This window comes from Parasteatoda tepidariorum, chromosome 10 (assembly GCF_982258835.1).
Source record: "Parasteatoda tepidariorum strain Cologne lab strain chromosome 10, Ptep-v5.0, whole genome shotgun sequence".
NCBI lineage: Eukaryota > Metazoa > Arthropoda > Arachnida > Araneae > Theridiidae > Parasteatoda > Parasteatoda tepidariorum.
In genome coordinates this window covers 14,587,218-14,609,211 of record NC_141764.1, presented here as the reverse complement: position 1 = coordinate 14,609,211, position 21,994 = coordinate 14,587,218, and the positions used below count along the sequence as shown (strand labels likewise).

General features: G+C 28.3%; 2 protein-coding genes across 9 annotated transcripts in view; one reads left to right on the top strand and one right to left on the bottom strand.

Annotated features, from left to right (window-relative positions):
- Window positions 1-21,994, top strand: part of LOC107439400 (pre-mRNA-splicing factor SLU7) — a 40,469-nt gene that overhangs the window by 9,951 nt on the left and 8,524 nt on the right. For 4 of the 8 annotated variants that reach the window (XR_015429924.1, XM_087153851.1, XM_087153849.1 and 1 more), the window contains exons 3-12: window positions 4,757-4,837; window positions 7,072-7,236; window positions 8,101-8,175; window positions 12,316-12,450; window positions 12,535-12,632; window positions 13,896-13,963; window positions 17,736-17,932; window positions 19,669-19,773; window positions 20,303-20,413; window positions 20,815-20,898. Coding sequence is in view for 7 of the 8 variants with exons in the window: in XM_087153851.1 (XP_087009977.1) it covers window positions 4,757-4,837; window positions 7,072-7,236; window positions 8,101-8,175; window positions 12,316-12,450; window positions 12,535-12,632; window positions 13,896-13,963; window positions 17,736-17,932; window positions 19,669-19,773; window positions 20,303-20,413; window positions 20,815-20,898 (1,119 nt within the window). In the remaining variant the exon portion in view is untranslated. Of the gene's footprint in view, window positions 1-4,756; window positions 4,838-7,071; window positions 7,237-8,100; window positions 8,176-12,315; window positions 12,451-12,534; window positions 12,633-13,895; window positions 13,964-17,735; window positions 17,933-19,668; window positions 19,774-20,302; window positions 20,414-20,802; window positions 20,899-21,994 lie in introns of all 8 variants that reach the window. The other 4 variants (XM_087153850.1, XM_087153848.1, XM_087153846.1 and 1 more) reach the window with 2 other exon arrangements.
- Window positions 336-3,816, bottom strand: LOC147802169 (uncharacterized protein C17orf113-like). Its single transcript, XM_087153690.1, has 2 exons — window positions 3,322-3,816; window positions 336-1,910 (listed from the first exon to the last, which is right to left on the bottom strand). The coding sequence occupies exons 1-2, from the start codon at window positions 3,679-3,681 to the stop codon at window positions 336-338; spliced, it is 1,935 nt and encodes a 644-aa protein (XP_087009816.1). The 5' UTR covers window positions 3,682-3,816.

Genomic DNA, 21,994 nt, shown 5'->3' with positions numbered 1-21,994 from the left:
GCAGAAAGAACTGTTGGATCTAGAAAAAAACAAATTATCAGATAAAAAATAATGTTCCTGTCTTTTAATTAACCAGGGAAGACACTAGGCTTTCAAAATCCCGGGTCCCTGGGACCCATGACTTTTAAAAAACTGAGTCCTTTTGAAAAAAAATGGGTCCTTTACATAAATTTTTAAACAAATATAATCTTTCTGAAAAATACTTAATAGATTATTAGTACATGAATTATAACAATTATAATGCTGTAATATGCTAATATTGAAATATAATAGAAAAATAAAATAAAACAAAATCTAAATTTATGTAAAATATTTTTATTAGTGTGCTTCCCTCTCTACTTATTTACACTGCTTCCCCCTCTACGTATTTTACAAGACTGAAATATCTTATGTGCTCTTATAATTACATCTTGGGAATTTGACATATCTGGCCCTTCAAGTGTAATCATCATTAATGTTTTCAGTTTTCCTTCAGATATCCTATTTCGAGCACATGTCTTTATTCTTTTCATGGCTGAAAAGCCTCTCTCAGCATCAGCTGATGAAATTGGCAATACTGAGGCTATCTTTGCTAATTTAGAAAATTCTGGAAATTCATCACTATACTGTTTGATGAAGATTCTAAGAAAGTCTTTCATACTCATAGATTTAAAGTTTAATACGATCTGTTTAAAATACTGAAAGTTATTTTTAAGTTTATCACCAGAAATCAATTCTCCAAATGTTCTAATCAATAAATCAATATCTTCTGACCCATAATTCAGTAATTCCTCTGAATTCGTTGGATAATTAAACGGGTTTAACATCGAATCTAGTGATTTTAATACATCTAATGACTCCCCTGGGAAACGAAACTTTAAATTACCTACAACTTCAGATATAAAATTAGACTTAAAATGTTCATTTAAAGTTTGCTTTCCAAGTTTTATATTCTGATAAACAACATCATCTTCATCATTAGTACAATTTTCAATATAATTATTTTCATGCTCCCCCTTATTACCTTTAAGATTCTCTAAAACACTTATACAACTGGATACCATTACATTCACCTTAGAGAAAATCACATTTTGATGCTGAAATAATACATTTAATTTTTTTACTGGCTCTAAAACGTCCAGTATGATTGCAAGTAAAAATGGGAAATTGGCATTCTTTATTTTTGACAACAAACCTTTTGCTTTTACAGAGTTTAAATCGTTCTTTTTTTCGGCGATATGCTCAAGTGCCTCTACAATGGACCCAAAGCACTGTATTACAGCGCTCACCGCTTCATACAAGCTCAGCCATCGAACATTTTTGGGTTCTTTCAATTTTATTTCCGATATTTCATTTATTTGAAAAATTTGACGTAGCACAGATTCTCTGACAGGACTAACATCGAAAAAATGGTAAAGTTGCTGCAAAGTATTCTCCAGGTCTTTAGTCTGTTTAATATTTTTCGCTGCTTGTGACAAGGCCAAAGAAACCCTGTGAGCAGAACAGTGAATTTGCAGCAAATGCGTTGCACCAGCAGTCTTTAATCGCACACCAACACCTCCTTTACAGCCAGTCATTACTGCTGCACCATCAGTGCCAAGACCAACAATTTTATTTAAATCAATGTTTAATTTTTCCATTGTAGATTTTAAAGAATTGACAATTGTATCAGCCTTTCCATCATTTATGTTTAATATGTCCACAAACGCGGTTTTACCATACCCATCTTCATCTATGTAAGTTAAATACACAATAAGTTTTTTAAAATTTGAAACGTCACACGACTCATCACAAATAATTCCGAAAAAAGATGATGGTTTAAATTTCTGTATCAAAAGTTCCTCAATAGCTTGGGCGGATGCTGATGTCATATCAGAGATAGACTGTTTAGATTGGTAAGTACTAGTCTGAAAATTCACCCCATTCATTTTCTGAAATAAAAAAAATATATATGAATATTTAAAAAAAAGGGGGGTTTTAAAATTATTTTATCCAAACATGTGTCGTAATAAATATAAAACAAACAAAATAATAAAAAAATTTTTTAAGTGTAAGTGAAAAAAAAAAATTCTATTAATAAAAAAATTACAATTCTAAAATTGAATTATATATTTTGCAGTGTACAAAAAAATAATTAACTTTAAATTTCTTATTCATTGTAGTCAATTTATTAAAATTTAATCTAATTCATAAGTAGTTGCAAACCAATTATTGACTTTTTTTTAAAAAAACAACTTTTTTTTAATCACAAAAATAAAATGACATAATTCATTTCTTAGAGGAATAAAACTATTATAAGTTTTTTTAATCAATTATTTTATTTAAACAATCATTAAATGATGTAATCTACACAGAATCTATAAGCACTACAACGAAGATAAAAACGGTAAAACCATCAACCTATCAATAAATCCCACGAAACTAAAATTCAAACTTTTTATAGAGAAATCTTAGCTAGAATAATCATACGCATTACAGAGAAGAAAAGATGGCGAGATTCCATTCTTATTTAAGTATTATAAATGATCGGCCCCTTTAATGAATCCCACAAAAATAAAATTCAAAGTTTTTATAGAGAAATTTTAGCGAGAATGAAAATACAAATCACTTGTAAGACAAAATGGCGCAATTCCTTTATTTAATTATTGTAAAAACGAATCCCACAAAATTAAAACTCAAAGTTTTATATAGAAATCGTAGCTATAAAATAAATACGCATTACAGCGGGGACAAAATGGCGCAATTCCATTATTTAATTATTCTAAACGATTTGCCCTTTTTAAAAAATCCCACAAAAAAAAAATCCAAAGTTTTATAGCGAAATCGTAGGGAGAACAAATACGCATTACAGCAAAGACAAAATGGCACAATTCGATTCTTATTTATTGTAAACGACCGGCCCAATCAATAAACCGAACAAAAAAAAACAACTCAAAAATTAATAAAAATACGCATTACAGAGAAGACAAAATAGTGAAACTATGTTCTTTTATAATTAATTATTTTTGAAAACTATCTTTCTGTTTTTTTTATAAGGAAACCCTAAAAGAGAAAAAGTGGCGCTTATTTGAATAATTGAAAGCTGAATTCCGTATCACGGCCTGTGGTGCGGAAATACAAAAATAATTAATATTTATAGCATTAAATAAAATATATCCTATTACACTTTTCTAATTTATACTTAAAATGACAATTTAAGTTAATATTTAAAAAAGAAATTTGACACGTGGTCACGACTCAAACTGTATAATACGGCCCTTGCGTAACTGTTATTTAATTACTTGTATAAACATAAAAATTTTTGTAAATTATAATTCTTTAATAATTAAAATAAAAACTTACCTGCAATTCAATTAATGCGGGGAACTTAGCTTCTGCTATTTCTTCTTTAGCCATCCAATAGACCGTTCGCATTTGTGAATAATCTTGAACACAATTAGCAATTTGTTTTTCAGATGACACTTTAAAAGACCGTTGCTGTTCTAATATATTAAGAGCACGTAAATGATGAGCAGAAGAGTCTTTTCCCGATGTGTCAATATGCCGGACTAGTGCGCTACGTTGAAAATTCTCACAGCCAGTGGTGAATGCATTTTTTATTCGTGCCTTGCGGCATATATCACAAAACATTTTACCATTTTCGTAGACTAACCAATTAAATTCAGTTTTCCACCTAATATTAAAGTTACGTACTTTAGGCATCGTTTAATTATTGCACATGTATTAATTATAAAACAAAATTAAAAGTTTGGATGCGTAGGTCAGGTCATTAAAAATGTTTGACTCTAACTGAACTAAAAGTAACATATAGCTTAATATAACGGTGCGTAAGTACCTCCTTCGAAAATAAAGGGTAAGGGGCCACTAAAAATGTGATTGCATAACGTAGGTATTAAATAACCAATCAACCCTAATCTTCTACGTGTGTACTATGATATTTTGAAAATAAACCCCTTCAATTTTTCCCACCCCTTCAACCTCTTTCTTTCTACTTGCTCATTCGAGGTCACTTAAATCCGGTACGGTCATTTCCCCCCCATTCAATAACACCTGCGTCCCTCAGTTCCGATGACGTCACTGTTTTCAGCAGAGAAAAGAAGTTTGGGGGGAAAGTCTTGTAGGATGTTTCCTGCTATAATGGTCAACATTTTGAGTCATAGAACTGGTTTCCCACCTGTGTGTCTAACATGTGTTGGTCTAACTCTGGAGACAGGGTTTTTTTTTTTTTATACCGAGGATGCATACCGATTTATTTTTTGCGTCCCAATTTTTCGATTTTATTAAAATGTTTCGATATCAAAGATTAAAAAGTCGGGAAATTTATAAACTTTCTTCAAAAATCTACGCGTCCCGCGGGACGCGTAGCGATCATTTTTTTGCGTCCGATTTCAATTTTTTGCGTATTTTACGCGCTATAGCGCGTAAATGTCTTCCATGAATTAACTATTTGTTGATAAGAAATAACATGAAAACTATATATGAAACTATATGGAAAATAAATATGCATTCTGTATGTTCATATCCTTTTTTGCATTTAAGTGAAATTGTTATTATAAATCTTTGTTTTATATGATTGAATCAATAGTAATTCATTTTAAGAGTAAAGCTAGCAAACTCCACATTGCTAAAAACTGGTAAGTAACCTTTTTTTTTTTTTAATTATCTTGGAAAGAAAGGGTTTATTGTAGTGTAAGATCTAGTGTAGTTTAGGTTATATTGAAAAATAATTTTTTGATTTATAAAAAAAAGTTTCGAAATTTTTTAAAATTTTTTTTAGGGTTCCATTTGTGTCCACTACCGCCCTGGTGCATGTGAGAACTGTGGTGCAATGACACACAAGAAAAAAGATTGCTTAGAGGTACACTTACTAATTTTTTTATGTGAACTGTTTTCTTTAATTCCTTGCTATTGTTTATTCGTTATTGTATCAGAAATGTTATTTGTTTCTTCTTTGTAAACCATTTTACTCTTTGTGTAATTGATTTACAAAAATATAATACAATTATTTTACTTCGTCTGTCAACCTTGTGTAAAATTAATAGCTTTTTTTTACAAAGTTGTTCAGAATATATTTTTATGTTCTTGCTTCCATTCTGTAAAATCAATAAATACCAATGGAATACATTTATTTGAATTATTCCCCTTTCTCTTCAAAAAAGCGTATCAAATAAGGATAGTTCTTTTGTTCCTACCCAAAGAAAAATGTCAAATAAGGCTAGTTAAGTTATTTTTTACCTATCTATGTTAATTTATGCTTCAATAAAATGGTTCACAATTTTCAGCAAGGAGGCTAGATGTCCTCTTTTAATAACCCTTTAGAGTCACAGTTAGTAAAGGGGTCACTGATTCTGCTGGAGCTGGTGGAGAGTTTGGTGTTGTCGGTTCAGTCATGACTGTAGCCTAATCAACCAGCTTATATAAATAACAAGGTGCACATTAAATCTGTCATTTCTTACTGTCATCCCATCGGTTGTGGCGTAGAAGATAAGAGTTAAGGCTACCAGCTCACGTGCTGTCCACATTGACCAGTGTTAACATTTGCAGAAAGCTTCAAAGCTTTTTAAACAATTAAAAACTTCCGGTATTCACACTAATTGACAGAAAAAGAACAGCAAATCAATCGAAATGTTGAAGTTTTATTCTTTGCATTTAAATGAAAAGAGTGTGTGGAACTCAAAATTTCTATCTTTTCTTTTTACATAAATAAGCATGTTTTGCATTATTTTTAATTTGCATTGTAAATATTTATGCAAGAAATACATTATTATTTTTATTAAAAAATTAACATATTGTAAATAAATCTGTTTTCAAATTTTTTATTACTTTTCATACTTTTTCAAGTGCTTATTTTAAGCTCATGTCCATCAAGTTCCGTATCTTTTATTCTCAATGGTTGATAATTTGAGATATGTTGAATCGAGGTTCTGCTGCAATAATAATGAAAATTTTTATTTTCTGCAAAGAAATTTAAAAACCTGTCATAATTTAATTTTATTAAAAAAAACTAAATGTGCAAAATATCAATGTTTTTTCTGTTTAAAAACATACATGTGCTTAATCTTTTAATTGTAATGCCAAATTGCTATTAATTTTGATATTATTCTAAATAATTTTGCTCTTTCTTTTTCAATGGCCTTTTACTTTAAAATTTATTTAGACAGCCAAAATCAATAAGTAATAGATGATTAATGAGATCTAAATCAATTAAGGTTTCAAAAATCATCACAGTGACGTTAAAAAAATGCCCTAACTCTTGGAATCCCTTTCACCCTTCCACAAAACCCTTGCGTTATAGAATAGTTAATTGACATAAATATTTAATTTAGTGCAACCACTAAAAAGAAAAATTTTCTATAGCCTACTTCTGAAAAAGATGTACCTTGCTTTAAGGCAAGACTTAATTACACCTAAATAAAATAAAAACTTTCACATTAAAAAAGATGATTAAAATCAAAGAACATTTTATGTTAGAATGCATATCGCCAAGTCTCTTGTTTTTTAATGAAGACTCCTATATTTTATGACTATCTCCTGTTTACCCATATATTCTCAAATTTCTCCGTATTTGTTGAAGAAATTTAAATTAAAAAAAAATTGCCGATAGAATATCTGCTGACGGCTAAAATACTTCTTTTATTCCTCAACAGATGGTGTTATTGCCAGTAATAAGGTTGAGTGTTAATAGTTTTAAGTAATTATAAAATGGTTTAAATTTTTTTTTTTTTGCATTAAGATTTAAATACATATTTTTTACTTCACTAAATGTAAGTGCTTATATTATTTTCAATTTTGAATTTCTCTTTTTGACTTACATAATTATGCATGATGTATTGAAATACTTTACTCTTAGCCTAAAACATTTTGCTAAGTAAAATCTCTGTTATTTTATTTCTCCAGTGTTGGCAGGTATAAGAATGAACAACATACTAAAAAGAAATGCTGAATATTAAAAGTGTATACTTCAAAAAATTCCTATTTCAATTTAAAGAAATTCCTAATAGGGTTATTTTTTAATTTTCAAATGATAGTAGCTATGGTACTTTTAGCTGCTTTATTTGTTTTCTGTATTCTCAATTTTTAAATCATTTTCAGCTGCCCAGAAAAGTTGGTGCTAAATATTCGCAAAGTGATTTTGCACCAGATGAGACAGTACTTCCGAATCTCATGCTAGATTATGATGGTAAAAGGGACCGTTGGAGAGGTTATGACCCAAGCAACTACCACAATATTCTTGAGGAATTTTCTAAAATTGAAGAGGTAGTTTCTTAATGCAATATCATTTTTCTTGAATTAAAGGTTTTAGTATATATATATTTTTTAATCCTTATTAATCTGAAATAAAAAAGGATGAAAATAAGGAATTTTGATATCAGAATGTTATTCTAATACCTAAAGTTCAGTGAAAAGTACTTTTGAGTTTGATGTATTACAAATTATGAAAAAAAATTATAATGTTTCATTTTGGTTCAATTTATATCAATGAAAGTAGATATTTGCTGAACGTTTCTCTCCTTATTCTATTTAAAAATCAGATAAAAAAAAGTTACATCTCATAGTAACAACAGCAAAGAAAAAAAAAAAACTACTTGCGTCTGACATCTTTTGTCTGCTATCTGCCTGAATCCTTTTACATAATAAGTTTGTTAAGTTTATTTTTGTTGCTTATTTTTAAAAGTATTTTTGTAGCATATTTTTTCATTATTTTCAATTTGAATAATAAGTAATTTGAATTAAATTTTATATGTATGAATGAGACAAGATTGAAAAATTATTAGAGATTGATAAGTTTATTGAAATTGGTAAATTCAAGATTGATAGATTTATGCCTTCAGTTATAAAAATAAAAGAAATTTAATGTAACTCACCTGAGAAAATTAAGAAAAAGACAGATTTTTTTTCTGTTTCTGAGTACTAGTGGCTATATATACCAATATTGCATATTTTATTTCATTGTTAAAAATGTCACATTTCATTTGTATTTAAGTTTTTTTTACATTTAGGTTTTTTGTGTTTACTGTTTCTCTAATTTTGTTAAAAATTATGTTGTTTAATTGTTAGGAACTATATTTCATTTTCTACATGCATATCTTTTTTCTTTCTAATTATTAATATGTTTTTTAGGCTAAGCGTCATTTAAAGGAAAAGAAACTAAAGCAAGATTTTTTATCTGATGAAACTAACTTAGCTAAAGAACAGGTATTATTTTGTTTTCATTTTTAACAAAATTTTAATTTTTTCCCCTTTTTATTTATATGATTCTATTTCAGCCAAACCCTGAAATGTTATTTGTAAAATTGTAATTTTAATATTGTAAATTGTAATTTTAATATAACTAGTAAAGCATAAAATATTTCTATGTCACAAAGTCAGAATTTCATTTCCGAAATTAAGTTGGAACTGTAAATTTGAAGTGCATTTTATCAAGTTTTAATTCATAATCTAAAGCTTTAAGTTGCTTTAAAGATTTTTTATATTATGACGTAATTTCTTTTTACAAGGTATTATTATCTGCATATAGTATAAATACAAGTATAAACATTGTGATGACAATTTATAAATATATACATATACCTTAAGAAAACAATTCTGTTGATCTGTGAGGACGCTATTTGCTATCTTTTAAAGAAATTATCCATGCACTGTATATTTAAAAAATTTTTTTTATATAATTAAAGTCGCATCAATTTTTTATTCTATCTTTTCAATTATGTTAAAAATTCCTTAGTGCGACCATTCAATTAGTTCAAGACTACTAATGCTATCAGAACAATATTGGAAAGCATGAAGGATGCTTCAAATGCTATGAATGCTTCTTTTCAGATTTAAAAACAAACTGAAGAGAGAAGAAAAACAACAAAGCATTTATATATCTCTCTCTCTCTCTCTCTCTATATATATATATATATACATTGTTTATTTGTATCTCGACCTGCCCTATTTTAGGGCATACGAGAGTAGATACATTAAACATACGTAAAACACCATAATTTATATCAACAATAAGTATAAAATCAGATATGATGTGGAACAAACAGAATTATAACTATCTTTAAACATTAATCCACTAAATATGTATTATAGTTGTACAACATCTAATTAAAGCAAAAAAGAGAATAGAAGTACAATGACAAAAAAGGGCCATGAGTCCGTTATAATTAAAAATCTAAAAAATTTAAATGAAAGAACAATAGTTAAACAAATCATCAAAAATATCAAAAGTTTAAAAAATCAAGGTTAAAAAGTAGAGGAATGGTTGTGTAAATCAATATTAGTAGATGCCTGAAATAAAGGTTAAAAAGGATAAAATTATAGAATTACCTTAAAAATATGAAAACAGATAAAAACCATATAACTAAAAATTAAGAAGCCATTGTAAAAATAACTAAATCCAAGTATAAAATCAAAAATCCCTCAAAAGCAAGACCAAACCAAAGATTAAGAGACTAAAGTACAAGGAACGGCAGCACAATCTAAAATGAATATATATATATATATATAATGCAAAAGACAAAGTTGATAAAAGTGGAGAAAAATAGATGACATGAGTTTCAGATCCAGATCGGGGTCTATAGATATGACATCATGTCCTCTAGAGTGATTTTAATAATGGTTTTAATAATTTTTCTACAGGCCCGTTTAGAAAAGCATTGATGTTGATCAAGATTAAAGAAATGAGTTTGACGGAGCGTTTGGAAGTGGGGACAATGTTTGATTAAGTGATCTATGGTTTGGATTTCCCCACAATATCTGCAATTTGGGTTTTTTCTAAACATTTTTTGTTGGAAAACACCAAACACTCTGTGTCCTGTTAAGAATTGATTAAGATAAAAGCTGGCCTGTAATCTATTAGTACCTGGGTCTTTAAAAAAACTGAAAGCTTGTTGACCCTCTCTGAACCATGCCATTCAGATCTCCAGCACTTCATAATTTTATCTCTAATAATTGTCGTAATTTGTTTTTTGAAACTCGGGACTTCAATATCCACCTGGCAGAGATCGACGGCCAATTTTGCAGCCTGATCCGCCTCCTCGTTACCAATAATACCGACATGTGCTTTGACGCAGTGACAGTTGATGTTTGGTCGCCACAATCTTTTTATATATTCGACATAGCAATGTCTGGATTTGGGGTCGCTTAAGGCTTGTAACAAGAAGAGCAAATCAGTAAAGACAGTGGCATCAGGATAATTGCTATTTGCTAGCCAAATAACAGCATCACGAATGGCCATCAACTCCGTCAGGAAGACACTACCGTTGTCTGAAATCCGATTGGAGGCCGTGGTCACTGTGGTACCATCACTCTTGTCAACAATTCCATACCCTGTCCTATTGTTAATATGTTTACCCTGAGCAGTATCCTCAGCGACCTCCATTTTTGACCCATCGGTAAAAATCTCTATACCTTTATTGTTAGGTAAACTCCTACTCCAGGGCACAATGATGTAATTCGATGGATGATCAATATCTGGAAGAGATGGGAGCTGAATTGAGGTTAGATGTGTATCAATAATTGGATTTAAGTCGTTTAACCTCCAGTTCCAGATTGATCGTTTAAAATAAATATCTTCTTAAATTTTGAGGTGGATAGGAACTACCTCCGCCAGTATCTGGAGTGCCTCAGAGCTGGTAGTCGAATAAGATTTAGTTACACACCTGCCAACTTTTAATTCTTTCAAGGATGATTTTCCTCAGTGGTAGTAATATGGAATTCGAATTACAATTATAGGCATAGTCATACGCTGTATTTTGAACAAGCATATGCGGACTACAAAACCAGTATTACATATTAATATATGCTTAATTTTTTTGAAAATAGTGGTGGATCAAAAAGATTATAAAATAAGTTTATAAATGCTAGGAATGTATAGAAAGCATACATTTTACTACCACTTTAAATATAGAAATAAAATTTTACGCCAAATGCGTAAAAGTTGGCAGGTATGTAGTTATGATGATCAATGAGGATCTCTGGATTGATCTTAACTTATCGTTGATTTTCTTGATATTTTTGTACCAGACACTGGCTGCGTAGAATATAATTCGTTCAGTTGCCCTGAGGTAGATAATTTTGAGAATGGTAGGTTTGAGGCCTCAAGTCGCTCTGGCCACCCTTTTAATTGCATTGTTAAAATTTCCGACCCTGTCCTTGACCTGGTTCAAATGTGGAATCTAGGTCAGTCCCGGGTCGAGAACTACTCCTAAGAATTTTAATTCCTGCACTAGCTTAATGCAATGGGAATGATTGGCGCTCATTTTAATGTTCGGGTGACGTCCTATTTTATTACTTTTAGGGAATGTCTTGTGACATTGGGTCTTTGTGACACTAAAGTTAAGTTTATTATCCCTAGCCCAATCGGACAAATTTGATAGACAGTGGGTGGCCAGTTTGTGAAACCTATATAGGATAGGATGTCTCAAGAGCAGGAGGATGTCATCAGCGAACACAATAATTTTGGCGTCGTTCATATTAAAATCAACAAAGTCACTGAAATCAATATTGTCAAAAAGGTTATAAACAGAGTTAATATAAATGAGTCAAAGCACCGGCCCCAGTGAGGATCCCTGTGGAACACCCAAAGAAATATTGTGATTAAAAACACAATATTCCTAATTCATCAATATAACTAACATCTCTATTGTTGAGAAAACTGTTAATAATAGAACTCAAATTATCAGGAAGGTCAAGCTTATCAATGTTTGTTTTCAAAATGTCTCAATTAGCATTGTTGAAAGCACTGTCAATGTCCAGCCACTCCGATAGAATGTTTCTTATTAGTCTTTGTCTCTTCTATATATTTATATATACCATGTAGTTGCAGGAAAGAGAGTAGATAATTAAAGCATAGGTGATGGGTAGGCATTTAGGCAACAGAAAAGCTCCTTTTCTCTTTCTCACACATGAAAGAACTCAACTTCATATCTAAACACCTTTGATGTCTTTCATGTAATAAAGAAGAGTTTGATGGAAAAAGACGTTCTCCTCCAAGAAGTTGTTTAGTAAATATTATACTTAATCGATTATGATTGATGCAATAATTTAAATATGAAGTTTTTGTTTTGAAAAAAAATTATTTAACTGGTAATTTAGATATCGGAATTTGAATGCTACATATATGTAGTACAACTCATGTAATATATGCAGTATTTTATTAATATTAATATGATAATTTTTGTTTTTCATTAATAAGAACGAAATATAATTTCTAATTTGTAAATATGGTTGTTTTGTTTTTACAAATGTTAATGACTCTGAGAGCGACCAAGAATCAGTACTGAAAAAATGGTTTTTCATATTTTACGAAGTTTTTTTGCTGACAATTTTTCCTTATTTTTGCAGATAAAAAAAACTGATATAGATGACGATGATGATGAGGAGAAGTATGCAGGCAATGCTGATATGCCAGGTACGAAAGTAGACAGCAAACAAAGAATTACGGTCAGAAATCTTAGAATTCGAGAAGATACTGCTAAAGTAACTACAAAATCGTAATTTTTTTAAAAAAATTATTTCTACGATTTCTTACGCTAAAAATACTAAGTTTTTGTTGTTTTTCAGTATCTCCGAAATCTAGATCCTAACTCTGCATATTATGATCCCAAGACGAGAGCGATGAGAGAGAATCCTTACAAAAACACTAGAAAAGATGCTACAGAGTAAGATAAGCTTTTTTTTTTATTTATTTTTTTATAGATTTCTTCTAAACAATGTTTTTGTTTAAATTCTATTCAGGGTATCTGCACACCTGGAAAGTCATGAATTTTCAGTATGTAACAAAATTTGTTTTGAAATGTCATGATTTTTACTTTTTTTTTTAAAAAAAATTATAGATTTAGGTTGTCAAAATTCTAATATTTAAAATGGAAAATTTCAAGGTGTTCCGAATATCTGAATTTTTAACGAAATCCCTACTCAGAGTCATACTTAATAAAATATAAAATGTTTATTCATGTTCTTTAAAAACTATGGTGCTCTTTCAGAAGATGAAGGAAAAAACATCATCTAGAGTGAATTATCTTTTAAACTTCTGTCATTTGAGAGTTGTTACTTTTTATTTTCTCAATTTAAAATTCTAGCTGAAGCAAAACAGTCATTGTCGAATTTTTCTTATTTCAAAATAAGTACAGAAAAATCAGAAGTATTTTTTTCCTTTCCGATGAACTAGAAAAGTATGTTTAGAATGTAATTCCCCCCCAAAAAGCGGGAAAAAATTTGCTTTTGTATATTTTCCCCAGCTATTTTATTGCTTCAACTCTTTCTTTACTCTGTTTTTTAAATTTAAAATAAATATGAAGATGCAGAGTATAACAGTTTTTGTTATACGTTTCGTTTCCATTGATGTTATTATAATGCTTTTTTAAATTTATTGTTGTTTGTTTGTGGGAGAAAATAGTAACTTCCTTAAGTCATGACAAATTCTTGGAATTAGTCATGGATTTGAAAATCTAAAATGTAGCAGCTACCCTGCGGATATCAAAACAAGCTAACAAAGTGAATAAAAAAATAATTATTTATTATTGTTTATTTCATTAATGTGTTTAAAAAAATTTGAATTTCAAGGTATGCAAAATATGACACCATTTTAATCTGTGTAGTTTATTTGTCAGCTTTTAGAATTTTCTAATTTAACTTTTATTATTATTGAAACCGATATGAAAATCTCTTTTTATCATAATTATGAAAAGCATTGACCTGTAAATACTAATCTAGACATTCTGTCTCATAATGATATGAGTTCAAACAATTGTGAGAACTTAAATTAATTTTTTAACTAAATTTTGAGATTTTTTCATGATTTAATCCAATGCATCTAAACCATTTTTTTAAAAATAATTATGATGTTTATTTTCTTTTCCCATTGTTTCTTTATTATTCATATGATAAAATAAGTGACTAAAAATATGTTCTTGATTAATTAGGTTAGCTTATACTGGTGATAACTTAGTTCGTTATACAGGAGATACTTCAAAGCATAGTCAGACACAATGTAGGTATAAATTTATCTATTAGCTCTCAATTTTTCTTTTATGCAAAATAACTCTTTAAACTTTTTCTAATCAATGGTCTTAAAAACTGATAGTTATGTATAAAACTAATTGTTATGCATAAGGCTCAAATAGACAACACCAGGAATAACTTTTGATCCAATGATTTAATTATCACATACTAGAGCTCAATCTTAATGGCTTAAGCCAGTATTTCCGAAAGTGTGGTACGCGTACCACAAGGGGTACGGGGACAGTTTATTGGGGGTTTGGTTCTTATGCAAAATATTTTGTAACAAGCGAAAATTTCAAAAAATTTGATTTAAAAACAGAGCTAGAAATGAAAGTTTACGATTACGTATTTTTCAATTGGCTATTTTTTGCAGAGTTAACAGATAATAATTGGTGGTGTCAACAGTCAGTTTTGATTTTTAACTTTAGTGGAATTTTTTATAGTAATAAATACATTCATTTTTTTTGTATTAGTGGTACACAGCGTTACGGAAAATTTAGAAAGGGTACACATAAGTTTGGGAAACACTGGCTTAAGCTGTTAATTTTTAAGTATGTCAGTTTGTTAGCACAGAGTGCTATTTCAAATTTTAAAAAATCAGGCACAAAAACCCACTTTCTCTCAATAAACATTCCTTTTTTTTCCTGACAAATTGTAATTTATGTTTCTAAAAATATAAGTGATATCTGAAAATATGATCCCAATAGTTTAGTCTTTAGAAGCTGTTTAAAGCTTGGAATTTTTTAATGATAAGTTCATTAATTGCTATATTTCTGAAACTAGTGAAACAAAACATTTTTTACGCAATTATAAAACTTAATAACCCTATGATAACTTCATGTAACAAAACATTTTGAATAATTTTTTATAATTTAATAATCTATTTATAAAGTATACAAACTTTTACATCATTTTAAATAATGTTAATATTTAAATGATAAAATACGAAATTGGAACAAATTTGATTAAAATAGTTTCTAAATTATCAAAATTTAGAAAACATTAAACCTTGATTTCAATGATTCCAACTTTGTTTCATTTCGACCTTCGTTTGTCTATTCGACCAAAAATCACTCAAACTTATCGGCTTATATCATAATCAAAATAGAAAAAATAAGTTTTGCACATGTTATAAAAATAATGTTTTTAATAAGATTAATTGTGACAATTTTTATTTTCTTTCTTAAGATAATAATTTCATGCTTTTTTTTTTTATTTTTTTTAATGACTACATAACTTGCTTTATTTTGCAGCTTATGAACTTCAATCCTAAATGTACTATTATATTAGAAATATTTTTGTTCAAAAAATATTTTTATCAAAGGGCAAAAGTTATTGTTTTTTTTACACTTGAATTGTTTCAGCATCATAGTTATTATTTATTTGTTTTTTCTAAAAAATATATTTTTGAAGTAGAATAAGAGTTTGACCAAAAGTTGTAGATTTTTGTAATTCAAGTAATGTTTTTATATACATATACAGTCATTTCTCAATATTATGAATTTAATAAGAGATACTAAAAACTTCATGATATCAAGCATATATATATGTATAACACCTGAATATTTTAATCGAATGTAATTTTTTTAAACTATTTAGTCAAAATAATGACTATATTATATTTACAACAAATATAAAAAGTATGTGGTCATCATTTCTAGCACTTCATTATAAGTTGATTTAACGTTTGCTTTGACAAAAAAATGTAAAATTTATTTAAATGTTTAATAATTAAGTGCTTAAAAATTGTTTTTAACAATAACAAGAATAGACGGTACACATTTCTTAAATAAGGAAAATAGTGAAAAAATTCTGATATAATATTGAATAAATATCAACTATATAATATAAATGAAAATTATTGCGGAATTGCTATGAAAAATTAAAAAGAATTATTATAAAATCTATCTGATAAGATTGTGTTTCGTTGCATATTCAATAAAAAAAAATTCGTGTTTCCTGTTGAAAATTTGACAAGAATTTAGTAAGAAAATTTACAATTTTCATCGAATTTTAATGACCTAAGTATTTTTATCCCCTTCCCCCCCAAAAAAATTTAAAATTAAAAGAAAACTAAATTTGAAAAAAATTATTAACGTATTTAAAAAAAAAAAAAAATTATTCTCTATTCAAAACCGTTTTTTAAATTAAAAATCAAATATATACATAAAGAAATTCTGTAGTATTAAATCAAAAATTTTTAGTGGTTCTTTAAAAGCAGGGAAATTTTGTAAAATTGTAACTTTTGGCTCTTTCATTTCAAAAGGTTGCCGACCCCTGGTCTAGGGTAACTACATAAGTACCAGTTTCTTTTAAATTTATTAAATTAATAGAACTTTCCTAAAATTCAGAAAAACATTTTAAATTCTTCAGAAATCAGTAAATAAAATTTATGATCATCAACGTTATGTTGTGAAATCGAGATTCATATAAAATGATTTTTTTACTCCTAGCTACATAACAAATGCATAGGTTTTTTTTGTGTGTGTGTGTGCTATTGAAAAGTGCATAAAATCAAAATTCATTATATAAAGAATCCAGATACCTATTTGTAATATCAAGGTCCCTAACACTGTATAACAAATACCTCTAAAGGAATTTAATTTTTTTGTGATATTAAAAAGTTCATGGTATCAAAATTTGTCACATTAGAAAGAAATCCTTTTTCTTTTGACTAGAAGGTTGGAGTCCCACTTGACCATGTGGGGACATTATAGGATTGTAGGTTATGTGTTTGAGATGGGTTCGGGCTCAAACCCGGCTTGACACAGACTCAAGCTCCTTTGCTGAAAAAAGGTTTCGGATAAACTTGTACTCACAATAAAATTTTCATAAACTTTCTTACTACTTTTGAAAAAATATTTGGTTCAGGTATCAAGCTTAAAAGCGTAAAATTTATTAATCAATTTTGATAAGAAAGTTTTAGTGACCAATTTTCTTGTTTAGGCATAAAAGGCCGAGTGGTGAGACCCCAAAATTTGGCTTTTATCCAACATATGCACTGAACTCTCGCTGCTATGATATGCAAAACAATAACTCCCTCTATTACAATAATGTTTTGTGATCCCGACAAACTTGCATATGAATTAATGTTATCCTCCTCTCGATATTGCGATATTATCTGAAGCAATAAACCCCTGTAAAACAATTTTTTTTCCAAATTTCATCCTTATTTATTATTATTATTATTATTGGTTTACAAATAATGTAAAAAATCTTATTTTATCATATTTTGCCTCTTTTTTTCCTCCAATCTTTTCTGAGAAGAGAATACTCACTGCTGATTATGTGCTTATCTTATTTCTTTTCACCGCAGTGAATGGCTTTTGTATTCAGATTTCAATATCCCATCCTTGACATAGACCACCCCAAGACCTTCCATTTTTAGAATTGCCTCCCTTGTCTCTCAAAAAGTCACTCATTTCATATTTAACCATAATTAACACTCAGCTAATTAAATATTTATATAATACTTAAATAGATTCATAGTAAATACATATATAACATTATAATTAAAAAAAATCTTATTTTGTCCCTAAAGTATGTATGCCTTAGATATAATAATATATCCCTCTACAACAATATATTTATTTGGTCCCTCAAATACTGTTGTAGCAAAGTTTTACTGTATTTTGGGTTTGGGCTTTAAGTAATCCTATTTATTCCGGGCCTCCAGGCGGTCACCCGAACTGATCTTATGTAAATCTCTAATGTAAGTGGTGTTAATTGATATAAATTAATAAGGAATATTTATTTCACAGCTTTTGCCTGGCAAGCCTATGAAAAGGGTGTAGAGGTGAACTTACTGGCAGAGCCCACAAAAGCAGAACTTCTTCATCAAGAATTCAAAGTCAAGAAGGGAGAAGTGAAGGACAACATTAAGAAAAGCATTATTGATACTTATGGGGGAGAAGAGTATTTGGAAGCTCTCCCGAAACAGTTGATATTCTCTCAATCTGTAAGAAATACTCTACTAAACATGTACAGGGTGTCTGAAAAGTGTTGTAAACCGTCAACTACCTGAAGAAATATGAATTATATTTTGAACTATTTTCAAACAATGTATTTAATGACATCAAAATAGTTTTTCCAACTTCAACCCATTTTTTAATTTTTTTTTTATAACAGTTGACAAGCAGTCAATCCAATTTTGAAAATGAAACATACTTGTTTTCAGTTCTTGTGTAAATGAAGTGTTAAGAAAATATCTTAATTAAATAAGACCTCGCTTGATTTTTTTCTGTTCAAAATTAATTACTTTAAGTTACTCATTAAGATAAATTTTTAGTAAATTGCTTTTATGCTTAGATAAAAAATTATGAAACTTATGCAATACAGAACCCGTTATCCGGAATTCGGAAAATCAAAAAACCGGAACAAAATTCGATAAATCCCCCCCACTCCTTTTTTTTCCCCCTCCTCATAATATTTTAGGATTTTCCTTTCTTTTTTGAAAGATGTTTACCTTACCATCATTTTGGAAATAATCATTAGTGTATTACTTCAACGTTTTTTCTTCTTTTTAAGATCATTTCCGATTTTTTAAAAAAATTTTTAGTTGGGTTTAACAATAAAAAAAAGCGACTTTTTGTAGCGATTCAGAAAACCGGAAAAATCAGTTATCCGGAATAGCGACGGTCCCGATCGTTCCGGATAATCGGTTCCCTACTGTATTTTACTATTAAAGCAAAGATGCCAACTGCTCCGGACATGCCAAATTGATTTAAAAAAGCGGTAAGTAACAACAAACTAGGATTTTGCAAATATTTTACTATTTTTGCTTGCTTTCTTAAAGGTATAGCAGACTTTAATTATGGTAAAGTGGTAAATTATATAAGCCTATGAATTATTTAGAAATAGTGCTGGATTAAAATATACTAAATTTAATTTATTAAAACGAGAATCACAATTGATAAACTACCACTTTAAAATATTTATTTGCTGTCCGGAGCAAGTTGTCATCTCTGTTAAAGAGTGATTTTAAATATTCTTTCCTATTTACCGTTTCTCTATAGGATGATTTTGCACTAATGCATTAAAAAATATATCTATGTATCTCATATCAAATTAGCGGTAATTAAATACATTTTATAAATATTAAGTTTGTTTTATTAAAGTAAGAATGTAAATTCTTTAAATAGCATGAAATGTGAAAAAATTTAATTTAATAGTTGCAGACATGACAAATGAAAAAAAAAAAAATTTTTTTTTTGCCATTGTAGCATTAATACTTGTAATTAAAAATGGTATTTTAAGACATGTATTTTGTTTGCATAGTTAAAGAATAAAAACATTGCATTTTTACTTTTAGTATTTAAATATGTTTATAAGAGGACATGCTTGCTTTTTAATGTGTTTTTAAAATTTTATTGCAACAAAGCAGTTAACGAATGTATTTTCTTAAAAAATAAATTTAGTTTATTTACTATGTTGTATAAATATGCTTTAATTAAAAAGTTTTTTTTTATTTCAGAATTTTTAATTTTTTTTTTATTTTGGTCATGTTTTTAATGTTGCAGACATAACAAGTTGCAAAATACAATTTCATTAGCCTGTTATAAACTTGTAGCAAATAGATTTATGTTTGAGAAATTAGATTTTTTATGAAGAATTTATTAATTACTATTATTTAAGAATATCATTATTATGGTAATGACCAATATTTTGTTATTTTAATCATAATTTCTTCTCTAGGAAGACTATGTGGAGTACTCAAGGCAAGGAAATGTTATTAAAGGAGACGAAAAACCTGTCATCCGATCTAAATATGAAGAAGATGTTCACGTTAATAATCATACTGTAAGTAATTTACATTCAAACTTTTGTTTTTATGTAAATTATTAACCTAAACATATGGCATATTGCAGGTTTTTCAGATTGAACCCACTTGATAGAACCTATCTTTGTACCCACTAAGTGTTTTTTTTTTTTTTTTCATTTTATAATTTTTAAAAAATTATTATTATTTTAACTAATAAACTAAACTAAATACATGCAAAAAAATAAACTACATAATTAAAAATTTTGCTCTTTATTAAAAATATTTTGGCACAAAAAGTGGAATTTGATATATTGTACCAAACACATGATGATAATTTATGGGAGCATGTTATTTAGCATAGCTGTTAATTTTGCTGATTACTCCCAATTACGCCAAGAGTTACAAAATATTTAAATAAACCTTTTTTAAGTTAGCTTTGCATTTTTGTCAATTTTTGGCTAAATAAATCAATAATTACAAACACCTAGAAGTTCTATAACAGTGATCGATTATATTTAAATTACAAGTTTGAAATTCTTTAATAACTATTTTTTTAATGGCTTTCAGGCTGTTTTTGGATCCTATTGGCAAGATATGCAGTGGGGTTACAAGTGTTGCCATTCTTTTATTAAGAATTCTTATTGCACTGGACTTGCAGGGAAAGAAGCTTTTCAAGAAGTGAGTCTTAATTTTATCTTATCCGTATAATTGAACTTTTGTTTATATAGTATACATTTGTAACTAAATAAAATAATTCTCTCTTTTATAAATTAATTTGAAACTTAAAACAATATTTTTTCATAACTGTTACATCAGTAATATATTACTAAAAGTTTTTGAATTGATTTGTTGAACAAAATATTAAATTTTCATAATCATGAAGATGGTCTGTAATTATTTCAGAAAAAGTAATTCCATAACAAGGAAATAAAATATTGAAATAATTTATTACATAATTCCTTAAAAATTGTTTTTATAATTTCTGAATTCACTGGCCACAGTGGGCTGGTACATAAATGTTTTATTTTTAGCCTTCATTTATTTGTGAATGTTTTCGAAACATGCAGTCTATGTTTCAGGTATCATCTATATCTTTGTTGACAGAAAAGTTGGCCAAACGAGCCGCAAGTAATCTAGAACCAGCGGAAGATTTGGCTCAAGAGGTAATTTCTTCATCTCAGCATTCTCCATATTCCCTGTTACTCAGGGAAATATTACTCATATATATTATATTATATATATATATATATATATATATATATATTTAGAAGGAAAAAAAATTAAAACAGCTATGCACAATCATTTTTACACAAGAACTAGAAAATACCGTGTTTTTGGCCAAATTAAGTATCATTAGGCATTAGTTGCAAAGAAGTATATTCTTTATTTGAAAGTAATATGAATTATTAACATTTTTAACTAAATTTTTTACTTGGCTGTGGTTGAAAATAATATTTAATGTAAATAAATATAACTAAAAGTTACAAAGAAAATTATCTACGCATATTTATTGGTAAAAAAATTTTTAAAAATTCCCTTGCACCAAATATTTAACTATTCAAAGAGAGAAATGTGTAGCCCAAATGGATATGTTTGCAAAAGAGTTGTATAATGTGTTAAATGAATTTGACTCTTAACTTGAAGTTTTGGCGCTGTTGTTACCATTCTACCTGCGCTTTTATTGTGAGATACAAGCAAATAGCGATATTTCGTAAACTTGAATCAAGTCATTGTAAAGCGATTTGTTTCAATCCTGTTTCATCTTGAATTGTATGGTTTTAAGTATAATTATGTTTTGTATTTAAAATAAGTGGTGGATCAAAGAAACAATATTCTCAATCATTTTGGGGAAATTATATTATAGATTTTCTGTACATTCGTGAAGAGATTTTTTCAACTTTTGAATCAATTCAGAAAACAAATTCCCATTGCTAATATTACAAACACTGTATCAAATTAATTTCTTGGTTGTAACTAGAATTTTAAAATTATAATGTCCTATCCACTTATCTTTTTTGTTTGTACAAATTCATATCAAATTACAGTAGTCCGCTATTGCTGCACCTAAAGTCAAAACAAAAGGGTTGCAATCTGAGAATTGTTTGATCAGTAATTTACTGTTAAAGGAAGAAAAAAAATTTTGCTTTTTCTTCCATTCATATTTTTATTTAAGACAGTTGAAACATCAATTTTGGCCTGCAGTTTATAGGCTGAGTATTCCTGAGTTAAAAACAATTTTCGTTGAATCATTCCTAAAAA

Coding starts and splice junctions, on each gene's coding strand:
- LOC147802169 (XM_087153690.1), bottom strand. CDS start 3,681: ATGCCTAAAGTACGTAACTTTAATATTAGGTGGAAAACTGAATTTAAT. Junction 1,911..3,321: donor CCGCATTAATTGAATTGCAG/GTAAGTTTTTAT, acceptor TTTTTATTTCAG/AAAATGAATGGGGTGAATTT.